Source organism: Stomoxys calcitrans, chromosome 1 (genome assembly GCF_963082655.1).
Source record: "Stomoxys calcitrans chromosome 1, idStoCalc2.1, whole genome shotgun sequence".
NCBI lineage: Eukaryota > Metazoa > Arthropoda > Insecta > Diptera > Muscidae > Stomoxys > Stomoxys calcitrans.
The window spans coordinates 239,334,518-239,361,006 of NC_081552.1; the positions used below are offsets into that span (position 1 = coordinate 239,334,518).

General features: G+C 37.9%; 3 protein-coding genes across 4 annotated transcripts in view; 2 read left to right on the plus strand and 1 right to left on the minus strand.

Moving 5' to 3' along the window:
* Positions 1-6,822: 6,822 nt before the first annotated feature.
* Positions 6,823-7,465, plus strand: LOC106090750 (uncharacterized). The gene is made up of 3 exons (XM_013257044.2): positions 6,823-7,010; positions 7,087-7,254; positions 7,319-7,465. The coding sequence occupies exons 1-3, from the start codon at positions 6,849-6,851 to the stop codon at positions 7,463-7,465; spliced, it is 477 nt and encodes a 158-aa protein (XP_013112498.1). The 5' UTR covers positions 6,823-6,848.
* A 5,165-nt stretch (positions 7,466-12,630) lies between these two features.
* Positions 12,631-15,347, plus strand: LOC106090753 (uncharacterized). The gene is made up of 3 exons (XM_013257046.2): positions 12,631-12,895; positions 12,956-13,123; positions 15,129-15,347. The coding sequence occupies exons 1-3, from the start codon at positions 12,674-12,676 to the stop codon at positions 15,273-15,275; spliced, it is 537 nt and encodes a 178-aa protein (XP_013112500.2). The 5' UTR covers positions 12,631-12,673; the 3' UTR covers positions 15,276-15,347.
* Positions 15,348-20,257: 4,910 nt separating this feature from the next.
* LOC106090754 (uncharacterized) overlaps positions 20,258-26,489 on the minus strand; it is a 54,359-nt gene continuing 48,127 nt past the window's right edge. For both annotated transcript variants that reach the window (XM_013257047.2, XM_059364993.1), the window contains one exon: positions 20,258-21,176. In XM_013257047.2, the coding sequence (XP_013112501.2) occupies positions 20,505-21,176 (672 nt within the window). In that variant the 3' untranslated portion in view covers positions 20,258-20,504. The remainder of the gene's footprint in view (positions 21,177-26,489) is intronic.

The following is a 26,489-nucleotide window of genomic DNA, read 5'->3' on the forward strand; positions in this document are numbered from 1 at the left end:
TCGGATATTGGGAGGCTTTAAACAACTCACTATTTTAAATTTCAATGAAATCGGGTAATAAATAAAGCTTTTTTGAGGCTCAGATCTTAAATCGGCTATATGACGGTCTATATGACAGCTATATCTAAATACAATCTGGTCTTTACTATATTTGGGTCAGGTGGCGGGTGGCTTAAAATAACTCACTGATACAAATTTCAGTAAAATTGGGTAATAAGTTCAGCATTTGTGGGTTCCAGACCCTTAAACGGCAGATCGGTCTAAATGGCAGCCATACCTAAATAAAGTCCGATCTGCAACATATTTGGGGCGGATATGGGGAGGCTTAAAATAACCCACTGTTCAAATTTCAGCGAAATCGGATAAAAAATAAAGCATTTATGGGCTTCATACCCTTAATCGGCAGATCGGTCCATATGAAAACTATATCTATATATAATTCGATCTGAACCATATTTGGGTCGATGTGGGGAGGCTTAAAATAACTCACTGTTTCAAATTTCAACGAAATCGGATGTTAATTGAATGTTTTATGGGTTCCAGACCCTTAAACGGCAGATCGGTCTATATGGCTGCTAAATCTAAATATAGTTCCATCTGAACTATATTTGGGGCGGATCTGGGGAGGCTTAAACCAATCCACTGTTTCAAATTTCAGCGAAGCCGGATAAAATATAAAGATTTATGGGCTTCAGACACCTTATCGGCAGATCGTTCTATATAACAGCTATATTTAAATATAATCCGATCTGAACCATATTTGGTTTCAATCACATTCTATATATACCCTTTTTTAAGATTCAATTAAAAAAATTATTAATTAATTAATTTTTTAATTGAAAATTTCAAAATTAAAGTTCTCAATTAAAAAAAATTATTGAATCAATTAACTTTTTAGTTGAAAACGACAAACATTTTAAACACTGAATTAAAAAAAAAATGATTGAATCATTTAATTTTTTCATTAAAAATTGCCAAAATTTCAATCACGATCGTGATTGAAAAAAAAAATCCGAATTCAATTAAATTTTTTTTTGTTTTCAATTAATTTTTTAATTGAAAACATTTTTAATATCAATTAAATTTGAAATTAAAAAAATTTTTGTGATATTTTTTCTGTGTTTCGTAATATTTTTCCTCAATCTTTTGAATATCAATAAAATACTAATTTTATACCTACTACCATGGCCACCGTAGCGCGGAGGTTAGCATGTCCGCCTGCGACGCTGAACGACTGGGTTCGAATCCTGGCGTGACCATCAGAAAATTGAAAAAAAAAATCGGAAGTCAATTAAAAATTTTTTGTTTTCAATTAATTTTTTAATTGAAAACTTTTTTAATTTCAATTAAATTTTTATTGAAAAAAATTTTGTGATATTTTTTCTGTATTTCGTGATATTTTTCTTCAGTCTCTTGAATATCAATAAAATACTAATTTTATATCTACTACCATCGCCACCGTAGCGCAGAGGTTAGCATGTCCGCCTGCGACGCTGAACGACTGGGTTCGAATCCTGGCGTGACCATTAGAAAAAATTTTCAGCGGTGGTTTTCACCTCCTAATGCTGGCAACATTTGTGAGGTACTATGCCATGCAAAAATTTCTCTCCAAAGAGGTGTCGCACAGCGGCATGCCGTTCGGACTCGGCTTTTAAAAGGAGGCCCCTTATCATTGAGCATAAACTTGAATCAGACCGCACTCATAGTTTGCCCCTGTTCCATAGTGGAATGTTCATAGGCAAAATTTGCAATTTGCATTTACCATAGGATGGGGGTATACTTAACTAGTTATTCCAATTTGTAACTTCTCCAAATATTGATTTGCTAAACAATAAAATATACATATTTTTGATCGTCTAGAATCTCGACTCTAGATTGATTTGGGTTCTAGCCCTGTTGTGGAAATAACTATATCGATCGAGCTTATAAAGATATCTGATTGGAATTTTCTCGGGTACTTGTTATTTATATAAAAATGCAATGCAAATTTGCCCATGAATATTCCATTCAGGAACAGGGGAAAACTTCTCACATATCAATGAGTGCTGTCCGATTTAAGTTTAAGCTTAATAGTATTCTTATTTATATTTGTTCATAAATGGTCCAATTGCTATCCGATTTGGCTAAAATTGTGCAGGTGCTGTTTTGTCGTGTCGTCTTTCAATATCCATGGCAAGTATGCGCCATTTCGGTCTACAAACTGTTTTAGCTCCCATATAAACCATCTCTCAATAAGTCTTTCTACGCTCCAAGAGGCTTAAATTTTTGCCCGAATTGGCTGAAATTTGGTACAATATTCCGACAACATATCGATCCCTCGATATATATATCTGTTTATTTACGTTAATTTTAGCCAATGTAATGGTGGATACCTAATATTCGGCCTGGCTGCATTTTTGAGGGTTTTTACATATAAATCTTGGAAATATATCCAAAGAATAATTAAGCATTTAACTTTTTTGTTACCTTTAACCACTGTCCCCCAATGCGACTCATTGTTTGTCATTCCCCCCACAAATGCATGTGTAATACAGCAACAAGCGCATTGTATACATTGCCACAATACTTGACATGCTCGCATACGGCAGCTAAGAGTATGGTTTGTTTACATCTCTCTCACTATAATAAATGTTTCTCACACATTTGAGAGCTGCCATAGTCACACACGGTGAGACTATTTGTTTTGATGTCGTATAAAGTCCATTGGGGTATGTTTTGGCTTGAGAAGGTGAGAATAGACAAATTGTTTTGAGAAGAGAAATTGTTTCGATTAGTAAAGAGAGAGCATAGCAACATGTTGCTGTTTTATTTTGGGAGGGAAATTCGTATTTACACCATTTCTAAGATGTTAAATAAGAGTATAAAATTTTGGAAGTAGCATTAAAACAATACTTAAAATATAATTTCTTTGTTAAGTTTATTAAACGATTTATTGTTTGAGGATTTCATCGAACTTTTTGTAAAACTGAATGAAAACTTGTTTACTTGGTCATTGTAATTTTTTTCAAAGAAACCTTCGATAATCAATGAAAATGTAAGAAAGAAAATAAAATTGTTATGAAAAATACACAAACCACAACTTGCAGTGGATGTCAGTTGCCTCATGCATGGGATTCGTTTAGAACATCTTCATTTACTTTAAAGACAATCCAGATGATGACTTCGCAAGTAAACCCCAATGGTTCCAATGTATTATACCCTCCACCATAGGATGGGGGTATACTAATTTCGCCATTCTGTTTGTGACACCTAGAAATATGCGTCTAAGACCCCTTAAAGTATATATATTCTTGATCTTCATGACATTTTAAGTCGATCTAGACATATCCGTCCGTCCGTCTGTCCCTCGAAAGCAAGCTAATTTTAGAAGGAATAAAGCTAGGCGCTTGAAATTTTGCTCTAATACTTTTTATTAGTGTAGGTCGGCTGGGAATGTAAATGGGCCAAATCGGTTTATGTTTTGATATAGCTGCCATATAAACCGACCTTGGGTCTTGACTTCTTGAGCCTTTAGAGGGCGCAATTCTCGTCCGATTTGACCGATATTTTGCATGTGGTATGGTTTGGTTTAAATTGGCTAATAACCTGGTATAGCTGCCATATAAACTGAACTTGGATCTTGACTTCTTGAGCCGCTAGAGGGCGCAATTCTCATCCGATTTGACTGAAATCTTGCATCAGGTATTTTGTTATGACTTTCAACAAGTGTGCTTAGTATGGCGCAAATCGGTACATAACCTGATAAAGCTGCCAGATAAACCCATCTGGGATCTAGACTTCTTGAGCCTCTAGAGGGCGTAATTGTCATCCGATTGGGCAGAAATTCTGTACAACGGCTTTTCTCATGACCTTCAACACACGTGTCTATTATGGTCTGAATTGATCTATACCTTGATACAGCTCCCATATAACCCTATCTTTCGATTTTGCTTCTTGAGCCCTTACAAGGCGCAATTCTTATCCGATTGGACTGAAATATTACAGAATGACTTCTGCAATGTTTAGCATTCAATTCATCGGACTATAACTTGATATAGCTCTAATAGCATAACAGTTCGTATTCATTATTCTTTGTATGTCCAAAAAGAGATACCGCGCAAAGAAGTCTACAAATGCTATTCATGGTGGAGGGTATATAGGATTCGGCCCGGTCGAACTTAGCACGCTCTTACTTGTTATACCCACCACCGAAGGATGGGGGTATATTCATTTTGTCATTCCGTTTGCAACACATCGAAATATCCATTTCCGACCCTATAAAGTATATATATTCTTGATCAGCGTAAAAATCTATTGTAAGACAATCTAGCCATGTCCGTCCGTCCGTCTGTTTGTTGAAATCACGCTACAGTCTTTAAAAATAAAGATATTGAGCTGAAATTTTGCACAGGTTCTTTTTTTGTCCATAAGCAGGTTAAGTTCGAAGATGGACTATATTTTGGTATAACTCCCATATAAACCGATCCGCCGATTTAGGGTCTTAGGCCCATAAAATCCACATTTATTATCCGATTTTGCTGAAATTTGGGACAGTGAGTTGTCTAAGGCCCTTCGACATCCTTCGTCAATTTCGCTCAGATCGGTCCAGATTTGGATATAGCTGCCATTTAGACCGATCCTCGGATTTAGGATCTTAGTCCCATAAAAAGCGCATTTATTGTACGATTTCGCTGAAATTTAGGACAGCGAGTTTTGTTTGAGCCTTCGACATCATTCTGCAATATGGCCCAGATCGGTCCAGATTTGGATGTAGCTGCCATATAGACCGATCCTAGGATTTAGGGTCCTAGGCCCATAAAAGCCACATTTATTATCAGATTTTGCTGAAATTTGGGACAGTGAGTTGTCTTAGGCCCTTTGACATCCTTCGTCAATTTGGCTCAGATCGGTCCAGATTTGGTTATAGCTGCCATATAGACCGATCCGTCGATTTAAGATTTTGTGCCCATAAAAGGCGCATTCATTGTCCGATGTCGCCGAAATTTGGGAGAGTTAGTTAAGTTAGGCCCTTTGACCTCCTTCTGCAGTTTGGCCCAAATCGGTCCAGATTTGGATATAGCTGCCATATAGACCGATCTCTCAATTTAAGGCCTTGGGCTTATAAAAGGCGCATTTATTGTCCAATTTTGCCGAAATTTGGGACAGTAAGTTGTGCAAGGCCCTTTAACTTTCTTCTTCAATTTGGCTCAGATCGGTCCAGATTAGGATATAGCTGCCATATAGAGCGATCACTCTATATAAGGTTTTGGGCCCATAAAAGACGCTTTTATTATCCGATTTTGCTGAAATTTGGGACAGTGAGTTGTGTTATGGCCTTCTATATCCTACTTCAATTTTGCCCAGATCGGTCCAGATTTGGATATAGCTGCCATATAGAGCGATCACTCGATTTAAGGTTTTGGGCCCATAAAAGACGCTTTTATTATCCGATTTTGCTGAAATTTGGGACAGTGTGTTGTGCTATGGCCTTCTACATACTACTACAATTTGGCCCAGATCGGTCCATATTTGGATATAGCTGCCATATAGACCGATCTCTCGATTTAAGACCTTGGGCTTATAAAAGGCGCATTTATTGTCCGATTTCGCTGAAATTTGGGACAGTGAGTTGTGTTACGGCTTTCGACATCCTTCTTAAATCTGGCTTAGATAGGTCCAGATTTGATATAGCTGCCATATAGACCGATCTCTCGATTTGAGGTTATGGGCTCATAAAAGGCGCATTTATTGTCCGATTTTGCCGAAATTTGGAACAGTGGGTTGTGTAAGGCCCTTTAACACTCTTCTTCGATTTAGCTCAGATCGGTTAAGATTTGGATATAGCAGTCATTTGGACCGATCTCTCGATATAAGGTCTTGGGTCCATAAAAGGAGTATTTATTGCCCGATTTCGACGAAATTTGGGACAGTGAGTTGTGTAAGGCTCTGCGAAAAATTTCTGCAATTTGGCCCAGATCGATCCGAATTTTTATATAGCTGCCATATAGACCGATCTCTCGATTTAAAGTCTTGAGCCCATAAAAGGCGCATTTATTGTCCGATTTGGCCGAAATTTGGGACTGTAAGCTGTGTAAGGCCCTTCAACATTCCTATTGAATTTGGTCAAGATCGGCCCATAAAAGGCGCATTTATTGTCCGATTTGGCCGAAATTTGGGACAGTAAGCTGTGTAAGGCCCTTCAACATTCCTATTGAATTTGGTCAAGATCGGTTCACATTTGGGTATAGCGGCCATATAGACCGATCTCTCGATTTTAAGTCTTGGCCCCATAAAAGGCACATTTATAATCCGATTTCGCTGAAATTTTGCATAGTGACGTATGTTAGGCCTTTCGACGTCCGTATCGTATATCGGCCTATATTTGGATATGGCTACCAAAGAACTAATATTTGTTCTACAAAATTGAAAAATGACTTGCACTTATTAGAATTTGATCGGACCATATTTGGTCCAAAACGGACCATATTGCTATGGTGGTATAAATTTTGATTTTTTCACCGGATTATGACGAAAGGTGGTGGTACATATACCACCCGAGCTGATGGGTATCCAAAGTTCGGCCCGACCGAACTTAACGCCTTTTAACTTGTTTTTTAAAATGCATGCAGTCACAAAAACCATTAGCCCTTGCGTAAATGTTTTCCATTAGTGCTAGGTTTCATTACATATTTTTGTTTAATTATTTGGCATTAGATACAATTTAATGTAAAGCAATGTTTATTTTAAAATATAATACTTCAACATTCTAAAAAGCCCACAAGTGTTTCAGTTCGATTACAGTAACCATGAGACTTAGACTAGATATTATACTCGGTTCGCTTGTCCTTTGGTTGTGGTCCAGCTTCAACATGGTCCAGCCATTAAATTTGAAATTTACCAATGTGCAATGCGAGGTGTTGGACAAATCTTTGGGATCTTTTGAAAAATGCTTTTTAAAGGCATTGGGTAGACATAATGTGAGCTTTGATATGCATCTGAAAATGTACCAACTACCCATTAAAAGTTTTATGGTAAGTACAACAACACTAAGAAGTTGCTACGTGCCCTAGGGTACAGAACTATTCCAATTAATTGTTTTGTTCGTAGTGGCATGCTCAACTTCTACACCGGGGCAATGGTTTTAGACCCCTTCTTTACAACAACACCATGGATTTTTGCCTCTTTATGAAGAATCCCAAACGCTGGATGTTCTGGAAAATTATATGGGAAGCCATTTTGCCATATACAAATTTAAATCACACTTGTCCCTTGAATGTAAGTTGAAGAGGAATTCGTTAATCGATACCATAGGGTAAAATTGCTTCTTTCCTGCTTGCAGCATGATGTCATTATCAAGGGATTAATTCTTCAAATGGATATGATAAAACTGATACCCTTTCCCCCGAATACCTATATGCTAAAATTACGATTTTTTAACGCCAATACCGAAGGAGTTGAAGTTCGTGTTAGCATTGAACATTACTAAGGGTTGATGTTGACCTTTAAATTGCTAAGCGGTGGTGGTTTGTTCTAAATATTTAAACTAAACCATGATCGTATACTTCCTAGATGTTTATTATTTTTCCAAAAAATTAAATAAATGGTAGTTACATGGAGATTTGCTGAAATTTTAGTGAAAAAAGTACTAAAAGTGGACATACCTAGGACTACTGCTTAAGGTTATATGAGTACAACGTTTAGAATTATCGGATTAGTATTACTTCCTTTAGAGGCCAAAGAAGTTTATTAGGGAGTTCGGTTTATATGGGAGCTATATCGGGTTTCAGACCGATTGGGACTTTACTTGGCACATCCGTTGGAGGTCATAGAAAAAGTCACGAAAAATTTACCAAAAAAAATTGCACTCTCAATAGGCTCTAGAAGTATAATTGGCAGATCGGTTTATATGGGAGCTACATCTAAACATGTACCGATTTGGCCCATTCACACTGCCAGTCGACCTACATTAATAAGAAGTATTTATGCAAAATTTCAGGCGCCTAGCTTTTATCCGAAGTGCTTTCGACAGACTGACGATAATAGCCAGATCGACAAAAAATGTCTTGACGATCAAGAATATATATATATGTACTAGCTGTACCCGGTCCGCTCTACTGCACCTTCATTCGATTAGGTTAGGTTTAAGTGGTAGTCTGCCATCAGACACACTTAGACGTTTTAGTCCATTGTGATACCACAGGATCAAAAGAAGGAAGATGCCCTTTAGTTGCTACCGTTGGACCAACCAGATAGCTTTAAAAAGCCCATTAACTGGCGAATGTTAACATCCGCTAAATCAGAGTTGTTCTCAAGGAAATGAGAACCAACAGTCTAACTGCTAGTGCGGGATAAACACACAGAAGGTGTTCTATAGTCTCTTCTTCTTCGATGTTCTCACAGCTTCTGCAAAAATCGTTGCTGGCCACCTTCAGTCTGTCAGCATGTTTTTCGATTAGACAGTGACCTGTCATGACGGACACAATGACTGAGACGTCTGTTCTAGCTAATGACAGCAAGTTAAGATTAGGCCACATAGTTTTTGGATGCTCACAGCCCCCCCTTTGTGACCATCTATCATTCGTTGTCCTTCGGGCCTGGTCCTGAAAACTAAGCTTACATGTCGCTAGAGGCATACCCACAGATTCCAGTATCCCTGGAGTGTGTAGTGTAGTTCCTAGTCTCGCAAGCTCATCCGCTTTACAATTTCCTGGGATATCTCTGTGGCCAGGGACCCAGAAAAGGTGAATTTTGAACTGTTCAGCCATCTCATTGAGAGATCTGCGACAGTCGAGGGCGGTTTTGTTCAGAAATACGTTTTTCATGGATTTAATGGCTGTCTGAGAAGATATTTATGTCAATCGTCGTAATGACATTATATCTTAGCCATTCGACCATGTCCTTAATTGCAAGGATCTCTGCTTGATACGCACTGCAGTGGTCGGATAACCTCTTCGATATGGCCAGTTTTAAATATTTAAAGTACACGCCAAAGCCCACCTGGTCGTTTTGTTTGGAACCATCCGTATAGAAGTCTTTGTAACTTCTGTTTCCAGGGATATCGTAGTTCTAATCGGTTCTATCAGGAATAGTGATACAGTACTTTATACCAAAAAGCGGCTCAGGTTGGGTATAATCCAAACTGCCTGGAACATCGGATATTGTATCAAGGATAACACAGTGTTCGTAGCCGCCACATGACTAATGAGAAAGTTCCCTTAACCTCGCGGCAGTGGGCGCTGCAATTTGGGTAGCCACAATGTCCAGAGGTATAAGATGCTGCATTAACTTCAGTGTATCAGATGGTGTCGTCCTCAGTGCGGCCGTGATCCTTTGGATCCGATTGAGTATTGAGCTGTAGGCGGACTTTTGAAGCGCCGTCCACCAGACCACAACACCATATAGCAGTATAGGTCTGAACTGAACTGAACTGCAGTATATACCCAATGCATGACACGCGGTCTAAACCCCCGTATAGGGCAAGAGTGGCCTTTCTTGCCCTTTCCAAAATGTTGGATATGAAGTTCAATTTCCTGTCCAGCAAAACACCCATTTATTTTGCGCTTTCAGTAAATGGAACATTTTTTATAACATATTCGTATTCTACTCTCGAAAACCTTTTATTAGAGTGCCATATTGTCATGATGGTCTAATATGCCCACTTGGGACGGTTTGGAAAAAGGGTAGCCCACTTCGTAATAACACCCAGTTTTAAATATTGGATAACCATATTCGTACTCTACTCTCGAATACCTTTCATTGGAGTCCTATATGGTCCCAATCGGTCCACTTTTGATTTTGGGCGGTTTTGGACTTGCGACGGCTCCCTAGATACATGGATCCAGTTTCTAAAATCATATATATACTCTACTCTCGAATACCTTTCATTGGGGTCCTATATTGTCCTGATCGGTCGACTTTTTATTTTGGGCGGTTCTCTTGGGGCGACACCCTCCAATCCAATTTTCACATCATATTCGTATTCTACTCCCGAAAACCTTTCACTTGAGTCCCATATTGTTCCGGTCGGTGCACTTTGATTTTTGACGTTATTTTTGGGGAGGTTTGGGCTTCGGTCGGCTCGCTAGGTACTTGGACCCAATTTTAAATATCATATTAATATTCATACTCAACTCCCAAATACCTTTTATTTATTTACCTCTACTCCCAAATACCTTTATATTGTCCCGATTGGTTCACTTTTGATTTTGGGCGCTTCCTTTGGGGCGGTTTTGGGCCTAAGACGACCTCTTAGATACTTGGACCCAATTTTTATTACCACATTCGTATTTAACACCCAAATGCCTTTCATTCAAGTCCCATATTGTCCTAATCGGTGAAAATGTTCTCCTTGGGGGTTTTGGGGGCGTGGGGAGGCCCCTCAGACACCAAGGAATACATTTTTATGTCAGATTTGTACTTTACTTTTAAATTCTTTTCATTTGATAACCATATTCCCCAAAGTGGTAAAAGTGTTCTGTTTGGTGGTGTTTTTGGGAGTGGAGAACCCCCTGACACCAAGGGGGAGCAATTTTATACCAAGTTCGCACTCTACTCTTAAATACCTTTCATTTGATACCCATATTGTAGCAAACGGTAAACATATCCGATCGGGTGGGTTTTGGAATGGGGCGTCCCCCCTTGTTATTTGATCCTAAAATTTTATACCAATTTCGTGTTTCTGGGGTACAATAAGGTGGCATACAATATTGCGAAATTATGTATGCCACCTTATGGTAAAGGAGCACCCATCTCCGGGTAAGCGGGAGGGAACTTAAAGTAGCTTTGAAATAGGGTTATTTGACAGATGGGGGACTCCCCGACACTTAGTTTGACATTTTTATGCCAAATACGTACTCTGCTGTTAAATACCTTTCATTTATACCCATATTGTCCCAGTCGGTTGAAATGTACGTTCCGGTGGGTTTTGGGATGGGGCATCCCCCCAGGTTTTGGGGTACCATAAGTTGACGCACAAATGTTCGTTTAAATTGGTCCACCCATCTCCGATGCACCGATGCATGGTGCTAAGGGAGAGGGACCCACGAATATTCTATTAAGGAACACTCATATCAATAAGTGCAGCCCGATTAAAGTTTTTGTGATCAATGGTAAGGGAACTTCTTTTTATGCCGAGTCCGAACGACGTGCGCCAACATGAGCAAGGGTATAACCAGCGCCGAAAAATTGCATGATTTTACCACCGGGATTTGACACCAGGTGCTCGACGTCATAGGAGGACATGCTAACCTCTGCGTAAGGGCCCATAAAAGGCGCATTTATTGTCCGATTTTGCCCAAATTTGGGAGGTTTAGGTCTGTTAGGCCCTTCGATATCCTCCATGAAATTGGCCCAGATCGGTCCAGATTTGGTTATAGCTGCCATATAGTCCGATCCTCCGATTTAAGGTCTTAGGCCCATAAAGCCAAATTCATTATTCGATTTTGATGAAAGACCGGGGTCTCGATTTAAGGTTTTAGGCCCATAAAAAACGCAATTATTGTCCGATGTCGCCGAAATTTGGGACAGTGAGTTAAGTTAAGCCCTTTGACATACTTCTATAATTTGGCACTGATCGGTCCAGATTTGAATATAGCTGCCATATAGACCGATCTCTCGGTTTCATGTTTTGAGGCCATAAAAGGCCCATTTATTGTCCGATTTTGATGAAATTTGGGACAGTGAGTTGCGTTAGGCCCTGCAAAATCCCTCTTAAATTTGCCATTTGCTGCCATATAGACCGATCCTCCGATTTGGGGTCTTAGGCCCATAAAAGTCACATTTATTATCCGATTTTGATGTAATTTTGGACAGTGAGTTGTGTTAGGCCCTTCGACATCCTCTTCAATTTGGCTAAGATCGGTCCAGAGTTGGACATAGCTGCCATATAGACCGATCTATCGATTTAAGGTTTTTGGCCTATAAAAGGGGCATTTATTGTCCGATGTTCCGTACATGCTGCTGTCATGTCGGCCCATGTGTGGATGTTATTTTGCAGCTTCTCCGTGAATGTTGCCTTGTTTGCGCTGTTTCGGGTTCTTTTAGGTTTAAGAGTGAGTTGAACTTTGAGCTTCTTGGCCCTTAAAAGGTTTATATAACTCGACTTCGCCGAATTTTGGCAATTTGGTGAGTTTTGTTATGTTCCTAGCTCTACTGACCTAATACCACTTCACTGATATGGAATTTTTCACACTCCCCATTGGATTCTTTTCTTAAAATTTCCCTTAAAAAAACCGCCAATATGAATAAATGCTCTGAATAAGAATTATATGAGAGGCTATCAAAATCGTATAACGGAATCGAGGATCGATTTTGTAAAATTGCGAATGAGACTGAATACAACATTGAACTAGGCTTGGAGTATTTCACCCGATTTTGTTGGAGTTTAAAGCAGTAGATTTCAAAATTAACAATTTTCAATTATTGTGCTGTCTACTTAAAGTTCAAACATTATGCGTTAAAATATTTTCATACTTGATTTACATACCAAAGCAAAAGTCATAGGGAAAATTCCATTACCTTTCATTACATTTCTATTATATTGAATATTATTGAATTGCCTAGATATGCCGAAATATTTTTTAAACTAATTTTAGAATATATCGTTAAAAAGTCATTAAATAGAATTTTCATTCAAAAATAAACAAACGATTAATTTTAGAATGGCTAAACGCATTACAGTCTAGTGACATTAACCATGAGGCTAAGTCTGAAACTGGTGCCCTCTATTCTAGCCGTTTGGTGGTGCAGCGCTCCTTTAGCTGAGCCATTGAATTTGAAATTTACCAATGCGCAATGCGAGGTGTTGGACAAATCTTTTGGATCATTTGAGAAATGCTATTTGAAGGCTTTAGATCGACATAATGTAAGCTTGGACTTGTACCTCAAACTGTACCAGCTACCATTAAAGAGTCTAAAGGTAAAATTGCCAAATCCCAGCTTAGCATTTCATAAAGGATTTTTGATTTTTCATTTGTAGTGGCACGCCCAACTCTTTCACAGGGGAAATGGTTTTCGACCTCTGCTCTACAACAACACCATGGATTTTTGTCTATTTATGAAGAATCCCAAACGTTGGATGTTTTGGAAAATAATATGGGATGCCGTTTTACCATACACAAACTTAAATCACACTTGCCCCATAAATGTAAGTTGGGAAATTCCTTTGCAGCTATTGCACGAATTTCTTTTTCTACCCTCCACCATAGGATGGGGGTATACTAATTTCGTCATTCCGTTTGTTAACACCTCGAAATATGTCTCTAAGACCTCATAAAGTATATATTTATATTCTTGATCGTCATGACCTTTTAAGTCGATCTAGCCATGTCCGTCCGTCTGTCTGTCGAAAGCAATCTAACTTTCAAAGGAGTAAAGCAAGGCGATTGAAATTTTGCACAAATACTTCCCATTAGTGTAGGTCGGGCCAAATAGGTCTATGTTTTAAGAAACAGATCTTAGGTCTTGACTTCTAAGGGGTGCACTTCTTATCCGATTTGGCAGAAATTTAGTTTAAAATATCGATTTGGTATGACTTCCAAACACTGTGCCAATTATGATCTAAATCAGTCCATAACCTGATATAGCCGCCATATAAACCAATCTCCCGATTAGACTTCTTGGGCTTCTAGAGAGCGCCAATCTTATGCAAATGCAATTTTTGCCCATGATCAGGGTTAAACTTCTCGCTTATCAATGAGTGCAGTCGGATTCTAGTTTAAGCTCAATGATAAGGGGCCTCCTTTTTATAGCTGAGTCCGAACGGTGTGCCGCAGAGCGACACCTCTTTGGAGAGAAGTTTTACATGGCATAGTACCTCACAAAAATTGCCAGCATTAGTAGGGGAAAAGCACCGCTGAAAATTTTTTCAGATGATCTCACCAGGATTTGAACCGAGGCGGACATGCAAACCTCTCAGCTACGGTGGCATCCAATTCTTGGGTCTTGACTTCTTGAGCTCCTAGACGGCTCAATTCTTATCCAATATGGTTGATATTTTGCACATGTCGTTTTGGTATGACTTCCAACAATTGTGCTAAGTATACTTCAAATCGGTTTATAACCTGATATAGCTGCCATATAAACCAGTCTTGGGTCTTGACTTCTTGAGCTTATAGAGGGCGCAATTCTTACCCAATATGGTAGAAATTTTGCACATGTCGTTTTGGTATTACTTCCAACAACTGTTTCAAGTATGATCTAAATCGGTTTATAACCTGAAATACCTGTCATGTAAACCGATCTTGGGTCTTGACTTCTTGAGCTTCTAGGGGGCGCAATTCTCATCCGATTTGGCTGAAATTTTGCATGAGTCGTTTTGTTATGACTTCCAATGACTGTGCTAAGCATGGCGTAAATCAGTATAGAACCTGATATAGCTGCCATATAAACCGATCTGGGGTCTTGACTTCTTGAGCCTCTATATGGCGCCATTCTTACCCGATTTGGCTGTAATTTTGCACGTGATGTTTGGGCACCACTTCCAACAACTGGGCTAAGTATGGTTCAAATCGCTTCATAACTTGGTATAGCTGCCATATAAACCGATTTTGGAACTTGACTTCTTGAACCTCTAGAGGGCGCAATTCTTATCCGATTTGCCTGAAATTTTGCATGAGATGTTTTGTTATGACTTCCAACAACTGTGCTGAGTTTGGCGCAAATCGGTACATAACCTGATATAGCTACCATTCAAACCGGTCTGGGAACTTGACTTCTTGAGCCTCTAGAGGGCGCCATTATTATCCAATTTGGCTGAAATTTTGTATAACGGTTTCTCTCGTGGCCTTCAACATACGTGTTTAATTTGGTCTGAACCGATCGATAGCTTGATACAGCTCCCATATAAACCTATCTTCCAATTTGGCTCTTGAGCCCCTACAAGGCGCAATTCATATTCGAATGAACTGAAATATTACACAATGACTTCCACAATGTTCAGCATTCAATTCACTTATGGTCCGAATCCGACTATGGCTTGATATAGCTCCAATAGCATAACAGTTCTTATTCAATATTCTTTGTTTGCCTAAAAAGAGATACCGCCCATGGAACACGACAAATGCGATCCATGGTGGAGGGTATATAAGATTCGGCCCGGCCGAACTTATCAAGCTTTTATTTGTTACTTTTCTTCTCTTACCCTCTTTCAGCATGATGTCATTATCAAAAGTCTAATTCTCCAAATGGACATGATAAAGCTTATACCATTTCCACCCAATACCTATATGTTGCGTCTTCGTTATTTTAACGACAAAAGCAGTGGCGTAGAGGTTCGTGTTAATATTGACCATTACTAAGGGATGCGGGTATTTTAGTTGTTTAGTGTAAGTTGGAGGTGTAATTCATGGAAATCGCAAAATATTGGTAAAATAAAGAAGACTTTTAAGCAAACCAATAACACTTCGAGCTTGTTTATTTATATTATGAAAAAACAAATCGTTTAAAGTCGATAATTTGAGATAAGGCCTGCTCCGGTTTTCGCAAATGGAAATTCTGAAAAACTGGAAAAATTAAGCCAATGATTTTCATTGGCTTAGTTTTTCCAACCTTTGCCACATAAACGTTCGAATGCATACCTTAATCCAGGGTGCACTTATAAAGTCATGCGAACAGCTGAGTACAATTTGTATATCCACCACCGAAGAATGGGGGTATTTTTATTATTTTGTCATTTCGTTTGCAACACATCGAAATGTCCATTTCCGACCCTATAAAGAATATATATTCTTGATCAGCGTAAAAATCTAAGACGATCTAGCAATGTCCGTCCGACTGACCGTCTGTTTTTTCAAATTATGCTACAGTCTTTAGCATGTAAAAAGGCATTAAGTTCGACCGGGCCGAACTTACGATACCCCCCGCCTCGGGTATATATGTAAACCCCCTTTTGTCACAATCCGGTGAAAATTGGATAACTTATACACCCAAATTCGGCACGGACATTGAGTGGTCTAATAAATATAACTCACTGTTGAATTTTGTATTACAAATTTCATCAAAATCGGGTATTAAGCTTCAGACCCTTAACCGGCATATCGGTCTATATGACAGCATATCTAAATACAGTCGTATTTTTACCATATTTGAGTGGAATGGCGGGTGGCATAAAACTACTCACCGTTTCAAATTTCAGTGAAATTGGATGAAATATAATGCTTTTATGGTTTTTAGACCCTTTATCGGGAGATCGGTCTATTGGGTTGCCCAAAAAGTAATTGCGGATTTTTCATATAGTCGGCGTTGACAAATTTTTTCACAGCTTGTGACTTTGTAATTGCATTCTTTCTTCTGTCAGTTATCAGCTGTTACTTTTAGCTTGCTTTAGAAAAAAAGTGTAACAAAAGTATATTTGATTTAAGTTCATTCTAAGTTTTATTAAAAATGCATTTACTTTCTTTTAAAAAATCCGCAATTACTTTTTGGGCAACCCAATATAATGCACTGTACCAGAGTAGAATGTGTAATGGACTTTTGTCTTCATAAGACTCAAACAAATTTTTGTTTGTGGGAATATTTCACTTCATAAGCCAATATTTAATAATCGAAAAACCTTGAATTATTATGTTCGACATATGGTTACTCACATCATAGGAGCCATAGTTGATAATTGAGATGTAAAATCAAAATGGCATGTGTAGCCATCAATTACCCCCCAAGAAAAGACAACAGACAATCGATATCTACTCTCCACTTGATGTCACACAATTTGCAAAAAAGAAACACGTTTTCAGACAAATTTCAATTCTCGTTATTGCAGCTAGCCGAACAGAGATGTGACCATTGTGACAAGTGGCAATGCGTCAAGAGTGATGCAGAATTGCATTCATTAAGAATGCCTGCCCGCCAAACTAGAGATATGGTATTCGTAAAAATAAATGCCAATAACTCAGTTGCAATGTGAGTCTAAACGAAATTATTCACCAATCAATTGAATAATTGAGGATTATAGTTTTTTTTTTGACCAACCGCCATTGGACCCGAGGGAGGAGTTAGATTTTCATTTTGTCACCACAATGTTTTCCATCTGTATGCTAACTGTCGTTTGTCCGTCCGTTCCGACAAAATTTCTCCAGCCCTTCAGATTCTCATTTTGCTCCTGATTTCGCTGAAACTTAGAACAGTGAATTCTATTATAAAGCTCAAAATCCACGCCAACTTAGATCCAGAAGGACTATATCGGAATATTTCTGCCATATAGACGAATATCCCAATATTAGGTCTTCAGACCATAAATGACTCATACGATTCAGAAAAGGATCATTTATTATCCGATTTCGTTGAAATTTTTTATAGACAAAGACTCATTGGTGCCGGATCTGGTCCAGATTGGATCACGATATAAAATTATTCTTGCTTTACAGTGCATGCACTTGAATTTCATCGCTGTATACAAAAAAACAAAATATAATACAGCAATTGTGTATTATTGTGCATGTCATGAAGTGCTCGGTGGCAATGAAAATATGAAATATTGAAAATGAATTTGTAATGCATTGGAAAACTATTATCACAATTGACTTTGGTTGTTTAGAGTTCCCTAATGCATTGCATGCAATTTGTCAATGGCTTTTAAACGTACATCAATATCGTTCATGGAGAAGTGGTCATTGAAAATAGTTATGAAGGTCATCAACCTTTGTTTTGCAATACATTGCATAAATATTAGAGTGTCCCAAAAAAGAACAACACATACACTCCTTTTTTTTCCTTTTGATTCCAATAAGGAAAATACGAAATATTATGATCACTGGTTAACGATACACCCAGAGAAAAGTTGATGCTAAACGTGCTCATTTCAGTACCATACGGTATTTTTAGTAAAGCAACACCTTTTTTTTTTGTACCATACAAAAACAATACCTGGTGGGGTGAATGAATGATGAAAATGAATAATACCGTTTGGTACTAGCCTTATTACCGAACTGGTATTGGTTTTAATACCAATCTGTTATAGGTCTTAGCACCAGACCATATATGAACAAAAAAAAGAAACAAGTAAAAAGGCATTAAGTTCGGCCGGGCCGAACTTTGGATACCCACCACCTCGGGTATATATGTAAATCCCATTTCGTCAGAATCCGGTGAAAATTGTATAACTTAAGTACCCACATTCGCCACGGACATGGAGTGGTCTTATATATATGTCACTATTCAATTTTGTAGAACAAAATATTGGTCTTTTTGGCAGATATATCCAATTATAAACCGACCTGAACCCTATTAAGGTCGGATATCGTGAGGCTCAGAAAAACTCATTGTATCAAATTTCAGCGAAATCGGGTAATAACTAAAGCTTTTGTGGGTATTAGACCCTTTATCGGCAGATTGGTCTCTATGGCAGCTATATCTAAATATAGTCCGATCAGAACCATATTTAGGTCGGACGTTGGGAGGTCTAAACCTACTCACTGTTTCAAATTTCAGCGAAATCGGGTAATAAATAAATCTCTTATGGGCTGTAGACCCCTTTTCGGCAGATCGGTTTATATGGCAGCTATATCTAAATATAGTCCTATCGGTACCATATTTGGGTAGGATGTTGAGAGGCTTGAAACTGCGCACTATTCCAAATTTCAGCGAAATCAGATAAAAACTAAAGCTTTTATGGGCATTAGACCCCTTATCGGCAGATCAGTCATAATGGCAACTATATCTAAATTTTGTTCGATCTGAACCATTTTTAGGTCAGATGTCGGGAGGCTTAAATTGACCCACTGTTGCAAATTTCAGCGAAATCGGGTAAGAAATAAAGCTTTTATGGGCTTCAGACCCTTTATCGGCAGATCGGTCTATATGGTATCTATATCTAAATATAGTCCGATATGAACCATATTTGGGTCAGTTGTCGGAAAGCCTTAAACTACTCACTGTGTCAAACTTCGGCAAAATCGGATGAAAAATAAAGCCTGTATAGGCTTCAGACCCTTTACCGGAAAATCGGTCTATTGTATATATCAAATCTATTGTATATGTCAAATTTAAGCAAAATCGGATGAAAAATTAAGTTTTTATGGCCATTAGACCCTTTATCGGCAAATCGGTCTATATAGCAGCTATATCCAAATATGTTCCGATTTGGCCCGTTTAAGAACTTAACCGGCGTGCATCAAAAAGACGAATCTGTGCCAAATTTCAGCTCAATATCTCAATTTTTAAAAGCTCTAGAGTGATTACAACAAACGGACGGAAAGACGGACAGACACACGGACATCGTTACATAGTCTTGAAAATTGAAATTGAACAAAGGACATTATAATACATTAAAAACATGATAGTCCATTACGTGGAAAACGATGCTGTTTGGTCTCTAATTTAACCATGAATCGTCTTACAAACGAACAACGCTTGCAAATTATTGAATTTTATTATCAAAATGCGTACTCTGTTTCTGGAAGCTCATTTTTGGTTCAATGGGTAACTATTGGGTTGCCCAAAAAGTAATTCCGGATTTTTCATATAGCCGGCGATGACAAATTTTTTCACAGCTTGTGACTCTGTAATTGCATACTTTCTTCTGTCAGTTATCAGCTGTTGCTTTAGAAAAAAAGTGTAAAAAAGTATATTTGATTAAAGTTCATTCTAAGTTTTATTAAAAATGCATTTACTTTTTTTTAAAAAATCCGCAATTACTTTTTGGGCAACCATAAATAAGCATTGCATGATAAGCATCCCATGGCAGCCGGTTGTACGTACCGGATTGACCCGATGGAGTTCTTCATCGCCAAGGGCTGCCGCCTCAGTGTATAACACACTGCTACAACAACAACAACAACAACTTTGCATGTGCTACCAGTGCATCCAGAAAAAGTCACAGTTTGGTGCGGTTTATGGGCTGGTGGCATCATTGGACCGTACTTCTTCACAGATGATGAGAATCGTTAATGGTGGCCACTACCGTCAAATGATATCAAACTTTTTTTTTTGGCCAAAATGCAACAGCATGACTTGCATGACTTCAACAAGAGGGCGCCACATGCCACTCAGCATGCGTAACAATGGACTTATTAAGAGGCGAGTTTGTTGAACATTTTATCTCACGTTCGAGACCGTTGAATTGGTTTCTCAGAAATCTGCCCAGATTTGGATAAAGCTGTCATATAAACCGATATCCCGATTTAAAGTCGGCCCGGCCGAACTTAACGCCTTTTTTACTTCTTTTATATTCAGAACCACTGTGCAAGACAGATTTCGCTTCAGCAGAAAAATTAAAATCAAAATTGAATTTTATTATAACTTTGAAATAAGCTTTGGCAAATGTTAGTTTTATTTTATTTAAAAAATAAATTAGAATTCCTTCTACATGGATTTTTATCCTATATAATGTTCTTCTTAAACATTTAACAATATTTTTGATATTTATATAAAAATAAATAATGCATTTGAATGTTTTATATGTTCTTAAATTTTGTCTAGCGAATTTAAATTAAAGAAAATACTATTTTTTCCTCTGACTGAAGAAATTCTCTGGGTTATAAAAAGAAAGAATTGCGGAGAACTTAAAATAAAGAAAGTGACCTAGCCTTGGACTATTTGTAGCAATGCCACAGGGGAATCTTTTCATTGAGGGGTGACTCCTTCAATGAGGCCATTTGCTCTGCCCCACTCGAGCAGATACCAGGTCCTGCAGTTAGGCCACCCACTATGACTGTGCCTAATACTAATTTCTTAGCCATCTTGGTTTTGGTGGCCAACGTTGTCCTTATCATTATTCTGTCTAAATGCTCCAGACTTTGTAATGGTATGCTAAGTGTGGCCACCTCCTTGCCAGTATCCCATTTGGTTGCCAAGGAGGGATAGAAATTCGGTGACTTCCATGAGTCCACATAGATGCCATTATCGAAGATGGTAGTCTTGACATACACACTACCCGCGGTAGCCTCCAGCTCATCCTTGACCTTATTGGAGCAGCGCATACGCGCAGTGGTCACTTTGAGAACCAAGCTGTGAGGCCTCTTGGTGTTGACATTGCTAATGCCCATTTTCCGTTTCATCTCGGAGGTCATGCGGTGATTCCAAGATTTGGCCTCTTTGTTTGATGTCACTGTGGATACGCTTGTGGTGCTGCCGTTGGAGTCAACGCTGGAATTGCCATTGCCATTGGCCGAAGCTGTACTTTCAGTGTTGGTGGGATCTATGGCTTCGCTGACATCTTTGACCTCTAGCACAATCTCCACCACACCTTTTGCAGAATTTGTCAACTGCAAAGAGAAAAGGGAAAAGTGTCAAGTAAGTTATAGACTTTTATGAGTTGTACTAAAGTTTGTTTTCGTTATATTCATAGTTGTGAGATAATTAGGTTGAAAAACACGATTTTTTCCTATAACCTCATGAACTAAAAATTAAGCTTTTCTAAACGAATAAGCCAGCTAAGAGTATGGTTGAATTAAAATGTACTTTCACTTTCATTGAAGCATAAAAACGAAGCTACTGCAAAGAAAGGTCTTGAAAAATGTTATGTAATGGAATTGAAAGAAATATATCACACGCTTATTTTAAATGAACTCGCCTGAAAGTCAATTAACTTGTAAGTGTGGAGTTGTACCAATCATTTTACCAGACTCTTAAATCAACTAAAACTTCAACTACCTTTAGAAAAGGGTGTTAGAACTATCCGTACTAAAACTATCCTTACTCTTAGAAAAGTGTGCCAAAATTACCGTTACTCTTAGAAAAGGGTACTAAAACTTGCTTTTCCCTTAGAAAAGTGTACTAAAACTACCGTCACTCTTAGAAAAGGGTATTCAAAATACCATTACCCTTAGAAAAGGGTATTCGACATACCATTATTCTTAGAAAAAGGTACTAAAGCTGGCCTTACCCTAATAGAGGGTACTAATACTAACCTAACCCTTAGAAAATGATACTAAAAGTAGCCTTAGCCATACTAGGAAAAGCGTACTAAAACTAACCTTACCCCTAGAGAAGGGTACTAAATCCAGCCTTAACCAATATAAGGGAACTAAGACTAAGTCTACCCTTAGAAAAGGGTACTAAAAGTAGCCTTACGATTAGAAAAGAATACTAACAGTACCCCTACCCTTAGAAAGAGCACTAAAACTAACCTTACTCTTAGGAAAAGGGAACTGAAACTAGCTTTACCCTAACTGAGGGTACTAAAGATAGCCTTACCCTTATAAAAGGGTACTAAAGCTAACCTTACCTTTAGAAAAGGTTACTAAAAGTAGCCTCATGTATAGAAAAGGGTACTAAAAGTATACTTACGCTTACTTAGAAAAGGTTACAAAAACCTTACCCTTAGAAAAAGGTACTAAAACTACCATTACCCATAGACAGGTACTAAAACCACCTTTAGCTTTAGAAAAGGATACTAAAACTACCTTTACCCCGTAGAAAAGTATACTAATACTACCCTTACCCTAAGAAAAGGGTACTTTAACTACCCTTAACATTAGAAAAGGGTACCTAAACTACCCTTACCCTTAGGTAAGGTACTAAAATTTCCCCTTCCCATAGGTAAGATACTTAAACTACCCTTATCCTTACAAAAGGGTACTAAAACTACCCTTACCCTAAGGTAAGGTACTAAAATTACCCTTACCCATAGGTAAAATACTTAAACTATCCTTACCCTTAGAAAAGGGTAGTAAAACTACCCTTACCCTTGGAAAGGGGTATTAATGCCATCCTTACCCTTAGAAAAGGGTACTTAAACTCCTCTAACCCTTAGAAAAAAGGGTAATCCCTTACCTTATGAAAAGGATAATAAAACTACTTTACCCTTAGAAAAGTTTACCAAAACTACCCTTACCCTTAGAAAAATGTACTAAACCACCTTTACCCTTGGAAAAGAATACTAAAAATACCTTTACTACCTACGAAAAGGATACTAAAACTGACCTAACCCTTTGAAAAGTGTACTAAAGCAACCCTTACCCTTAGAAAAGTGTACTAGAACCAGCCTTTCCCTTAGAAAAGGGTACTGTAACTAACCTAACAGTTCAAAAGGTGGACTCGAACTACCTTTACCCTTAGAAAAGGGTACTAAAACTACCCGTACACTAAGAAAAGTGTACTTATACTACCCTTTCCCTAAGAAAAGGGTACTTAAATTACCTTTACTCTAAGAAAATGGTACTTAAATTACCATTGCCCTTAGAAAAGGCACACAAATCACATTTACCTTGAGAAATGGGTACTAAAACTTTCTTTACCCTAAGAAAAGGCTACTTTAAGTAGCCTAGTAGTTTAAAGGTGGGCTTAAACTACATTTACTCTTAGAAAAGGGTAATAGAACTACCCGTACACTAAGAAAAGTGTAGTTGAACTACCCTTACCCTATGAAAAGGGTACTTATACTCACCCTTATCCTTACTTAAATTTCCATTGCCCTTAGAAAAGACACAAAAACCACCTTTACCTTGAGAATAGGATACTAAAACTTTCCTTACCCTTCGAAAAGTTACTTAAACTATCTATACCCTAGGAAAAGGATACTAAAACTATCCATACACTTAGAAAAGAGTACTAAAACTTCCCTTATCTTTAGGAAAGGTTTTACAACTACCCTTAACCTAAAAAAAGTGTGTTGTTGTGTTGTGAAAAGGGTACTAAAACTACCCCTACCCTTAGAAAAGGGTACTGAAACTAACTCTACTCTTAAAAAAGGGTACAAAAACAACCTAACACAAAGAAAAGGGTATTAGAACTAACCTTAGCCTTAGAAAAGGGTACTTAGAGTACTCCTACCGTTAGGAAAGAGTACTAAAACTAGTCTAACCCTTAGAAAAGGGAACTAAAACTAGCTTTATCCTTACAAAAGAGTACTAAAGCTAGCCCCACATAAGATGAGGGTACTAAAACTAACTACACATTTAGAAGAGGGTACTAAATGTAGCCTTACGCTTAAAAAAGGGTATTAAAGGTAGTATTACGCTTAAAAAGAGTACTAAAGGTAGCCAGCCTTGCTCTTAGAAAAGGGCACTGAAACTACCTTTACCTTCAGAAAAAGGTACTAAAACTAGAACTACCCTTACCCTTAGAATAGGGAACAAAAATCAGCCTTACCCTTAGAAAAGAGTACTAAAACTACACTTATACTTAGAAAAGGGTAAAAAAAGTACCCCTGCTCTTTGAAAAGACTACTAAAACTTGTCTTACCGTCAGAAAGTGGGACTAAAACTAGCCTTACCCTTAAAAAAGGGTACTAGAACTACCCATACCCTTGGAAAAGGTTGCTAAAATTACCTTCATCCTTAAAAAAAGGTACTAAAACTACCCTTAACCTTAAAAAGCGTACCAAAACTACCCTTATCCTTAGGTAAGGTACTAAAGCAAGCCTTATTCTTAGCAAAGGGAACCAAAACTAGCCTTACTCTTAGAAAAGAGTACTAAAAATATGGCTTATTCTTAGAAAAGGGTACTTAAAGTACCCCTACCCTTAGAAAAGTGTACTAAAACTAGTCTTGCCCTTAGAAAAGGGAACTAAAGCTAGCCTTACCCTTAGAAAAGGGTACTAAAGCTAACCTAACCCTAGATGAGGCCACTAAGACTAACATTAGAAAAGGGTACCAAAAGTTGCCTTACGCTTAGAAAAGGGTACTAAAAGCAGCCTTACATTTAGAAAAAGGGAATTATAACTACCCTTACCCTTAGAAAAAGGTACTAAAAATACCCTTACCCCTTACAAAAGGATACTAGAGCTAACCTAGCTCTTAGAAAAGGTTGCTCAAACTATAATTACCCTTATAGAAAGGGTACTAAAACTACAATTACCCTTAGAAAAGTGTACTAGAACCACCCTTTCCCTTAGAAAAGGGTACTGTAACTAACCTAACAGTTCAAAAGGTGGACTTGAACTACCTTTACCCTTAGAAAAGGGTACTAAAACTACCCGTACACTAAGAAAAGTGTACTAAAACTACCTTAACCCTTCGAAAAGGATACTAAACTAACCTTACCCTTTGAAAAGGGTACTAATGCTAACTTTACCTTTAGAAAAGGATTCTTAAACTATCCTTATCCATACAGAGAATACTAAAACTTCCTTTACCCTTACAAAAAGGGTATAAGAACTACCCTTACCGATAGAAAACCTCCTAACCTAAACCTAAAACCTCTCCTAAACTTAGAAAAAGATACTAAAATTACCCTTATCCTTAGAAGAGTACTAAAACTAACCCTACCCTTAGAAAAATATACTAAAACAGCTCTTACCCTTAGAAAAAGTACTAACCCACCGTTATCCATATAAAATTATACTTAAACCACCCTTACACTTAGCAAGCGGTATTAGAACTACCCTTACCCGTAGGAAAGGGTACTACAACTACCCGAAATGTTAAAAAGGTGTACTTAAACTACCTGTCCCTTGGAAAGGACTACTTAAACTTCCCTTACACTGAGAAAGGGGTAGTTAAACTACCCCTACCCTAAAAAAGGGTACTTAAAGTACCCTTACCCTAAGAAAGGGTACTTCAACTACCCTTACACTAAGAAAAGGGTACTAAAATTACCCTTACCCTTAGAAAAAGGTACCAAAACCACCACTACCCCTACCCTAAGAAAAGGGTACTTAAAGTACCCTTACCCTAAGAAAGGGTACTTCAACTACCTTTACACTAAGAAAATGGTACTAAAACTATCCTTACCCTTAGCAAAAGGTACCAAAACCACCTTTACATTATAAGGATACGTAAACTTTTTAACCCTTAGAAAAGGATACTAAAACCACCTTTACCTCAGATACCAAAATTATCCTTACCCTTACAAAAGAATTCTGAAACTTCCCATGCCCTTAGAAAAATGGTATAAGAACTACCCTTTTCCTTAGAAAAGGGTACTAAAACTACCCTCACGCTTAGAAAAAGGTACCAAATCCACTTTTTCCTTGAAATAAGGATACGTAAACTTTTTTAACCCTTAGAAAGGATACTAAAACTACCTTTACCCTTAGATTACGTCAGATACCAAAATTATCCTTGGCGCTACAAAAGAATACTGCAACTTCCCTTGCCCTTAGAAAATTGGTATAATAATTACCCTTTCCTTAGAAAAGGGTACCAAAATTAACCTAACCCTTAGAAAATGGTACTTAGAAAATGGTACTAGCACTACCTTTACCCTTAAGGAAGGATACTAAAACTACCTTTAGCCATAGAAAAGAGTACTAAAACTATCCCTACCCATAGAAAAGGGTACCAAAACTACCCTTGCCCTTAGTAAAGGGTACCTAAACTACCCTTACCCTAAGAAAAATAACTTAAAGCTAACCTTACCTTTAGAAAAGGGTACCAAAACTATATTGACCCTTAGAAAATGGTACTAGCACTATCTTTACCCTTAGAAAAGGATACTAAAACTACCCCTACCTTTAAAAAAAGGTATTAAAACTATTCCTTCCCTTAAAAAAGGGTACCAAAACTACCCCTACCCTTAGAAAAGGGTACCCAAACTACCCTTAACCTCAGAAAAGCGTACTAGTACTACCTTTGTCCTTAGAAAAGGATATTAAAACTACCCCTACCTTTAGATAAGAGTACCAAAACTACCCT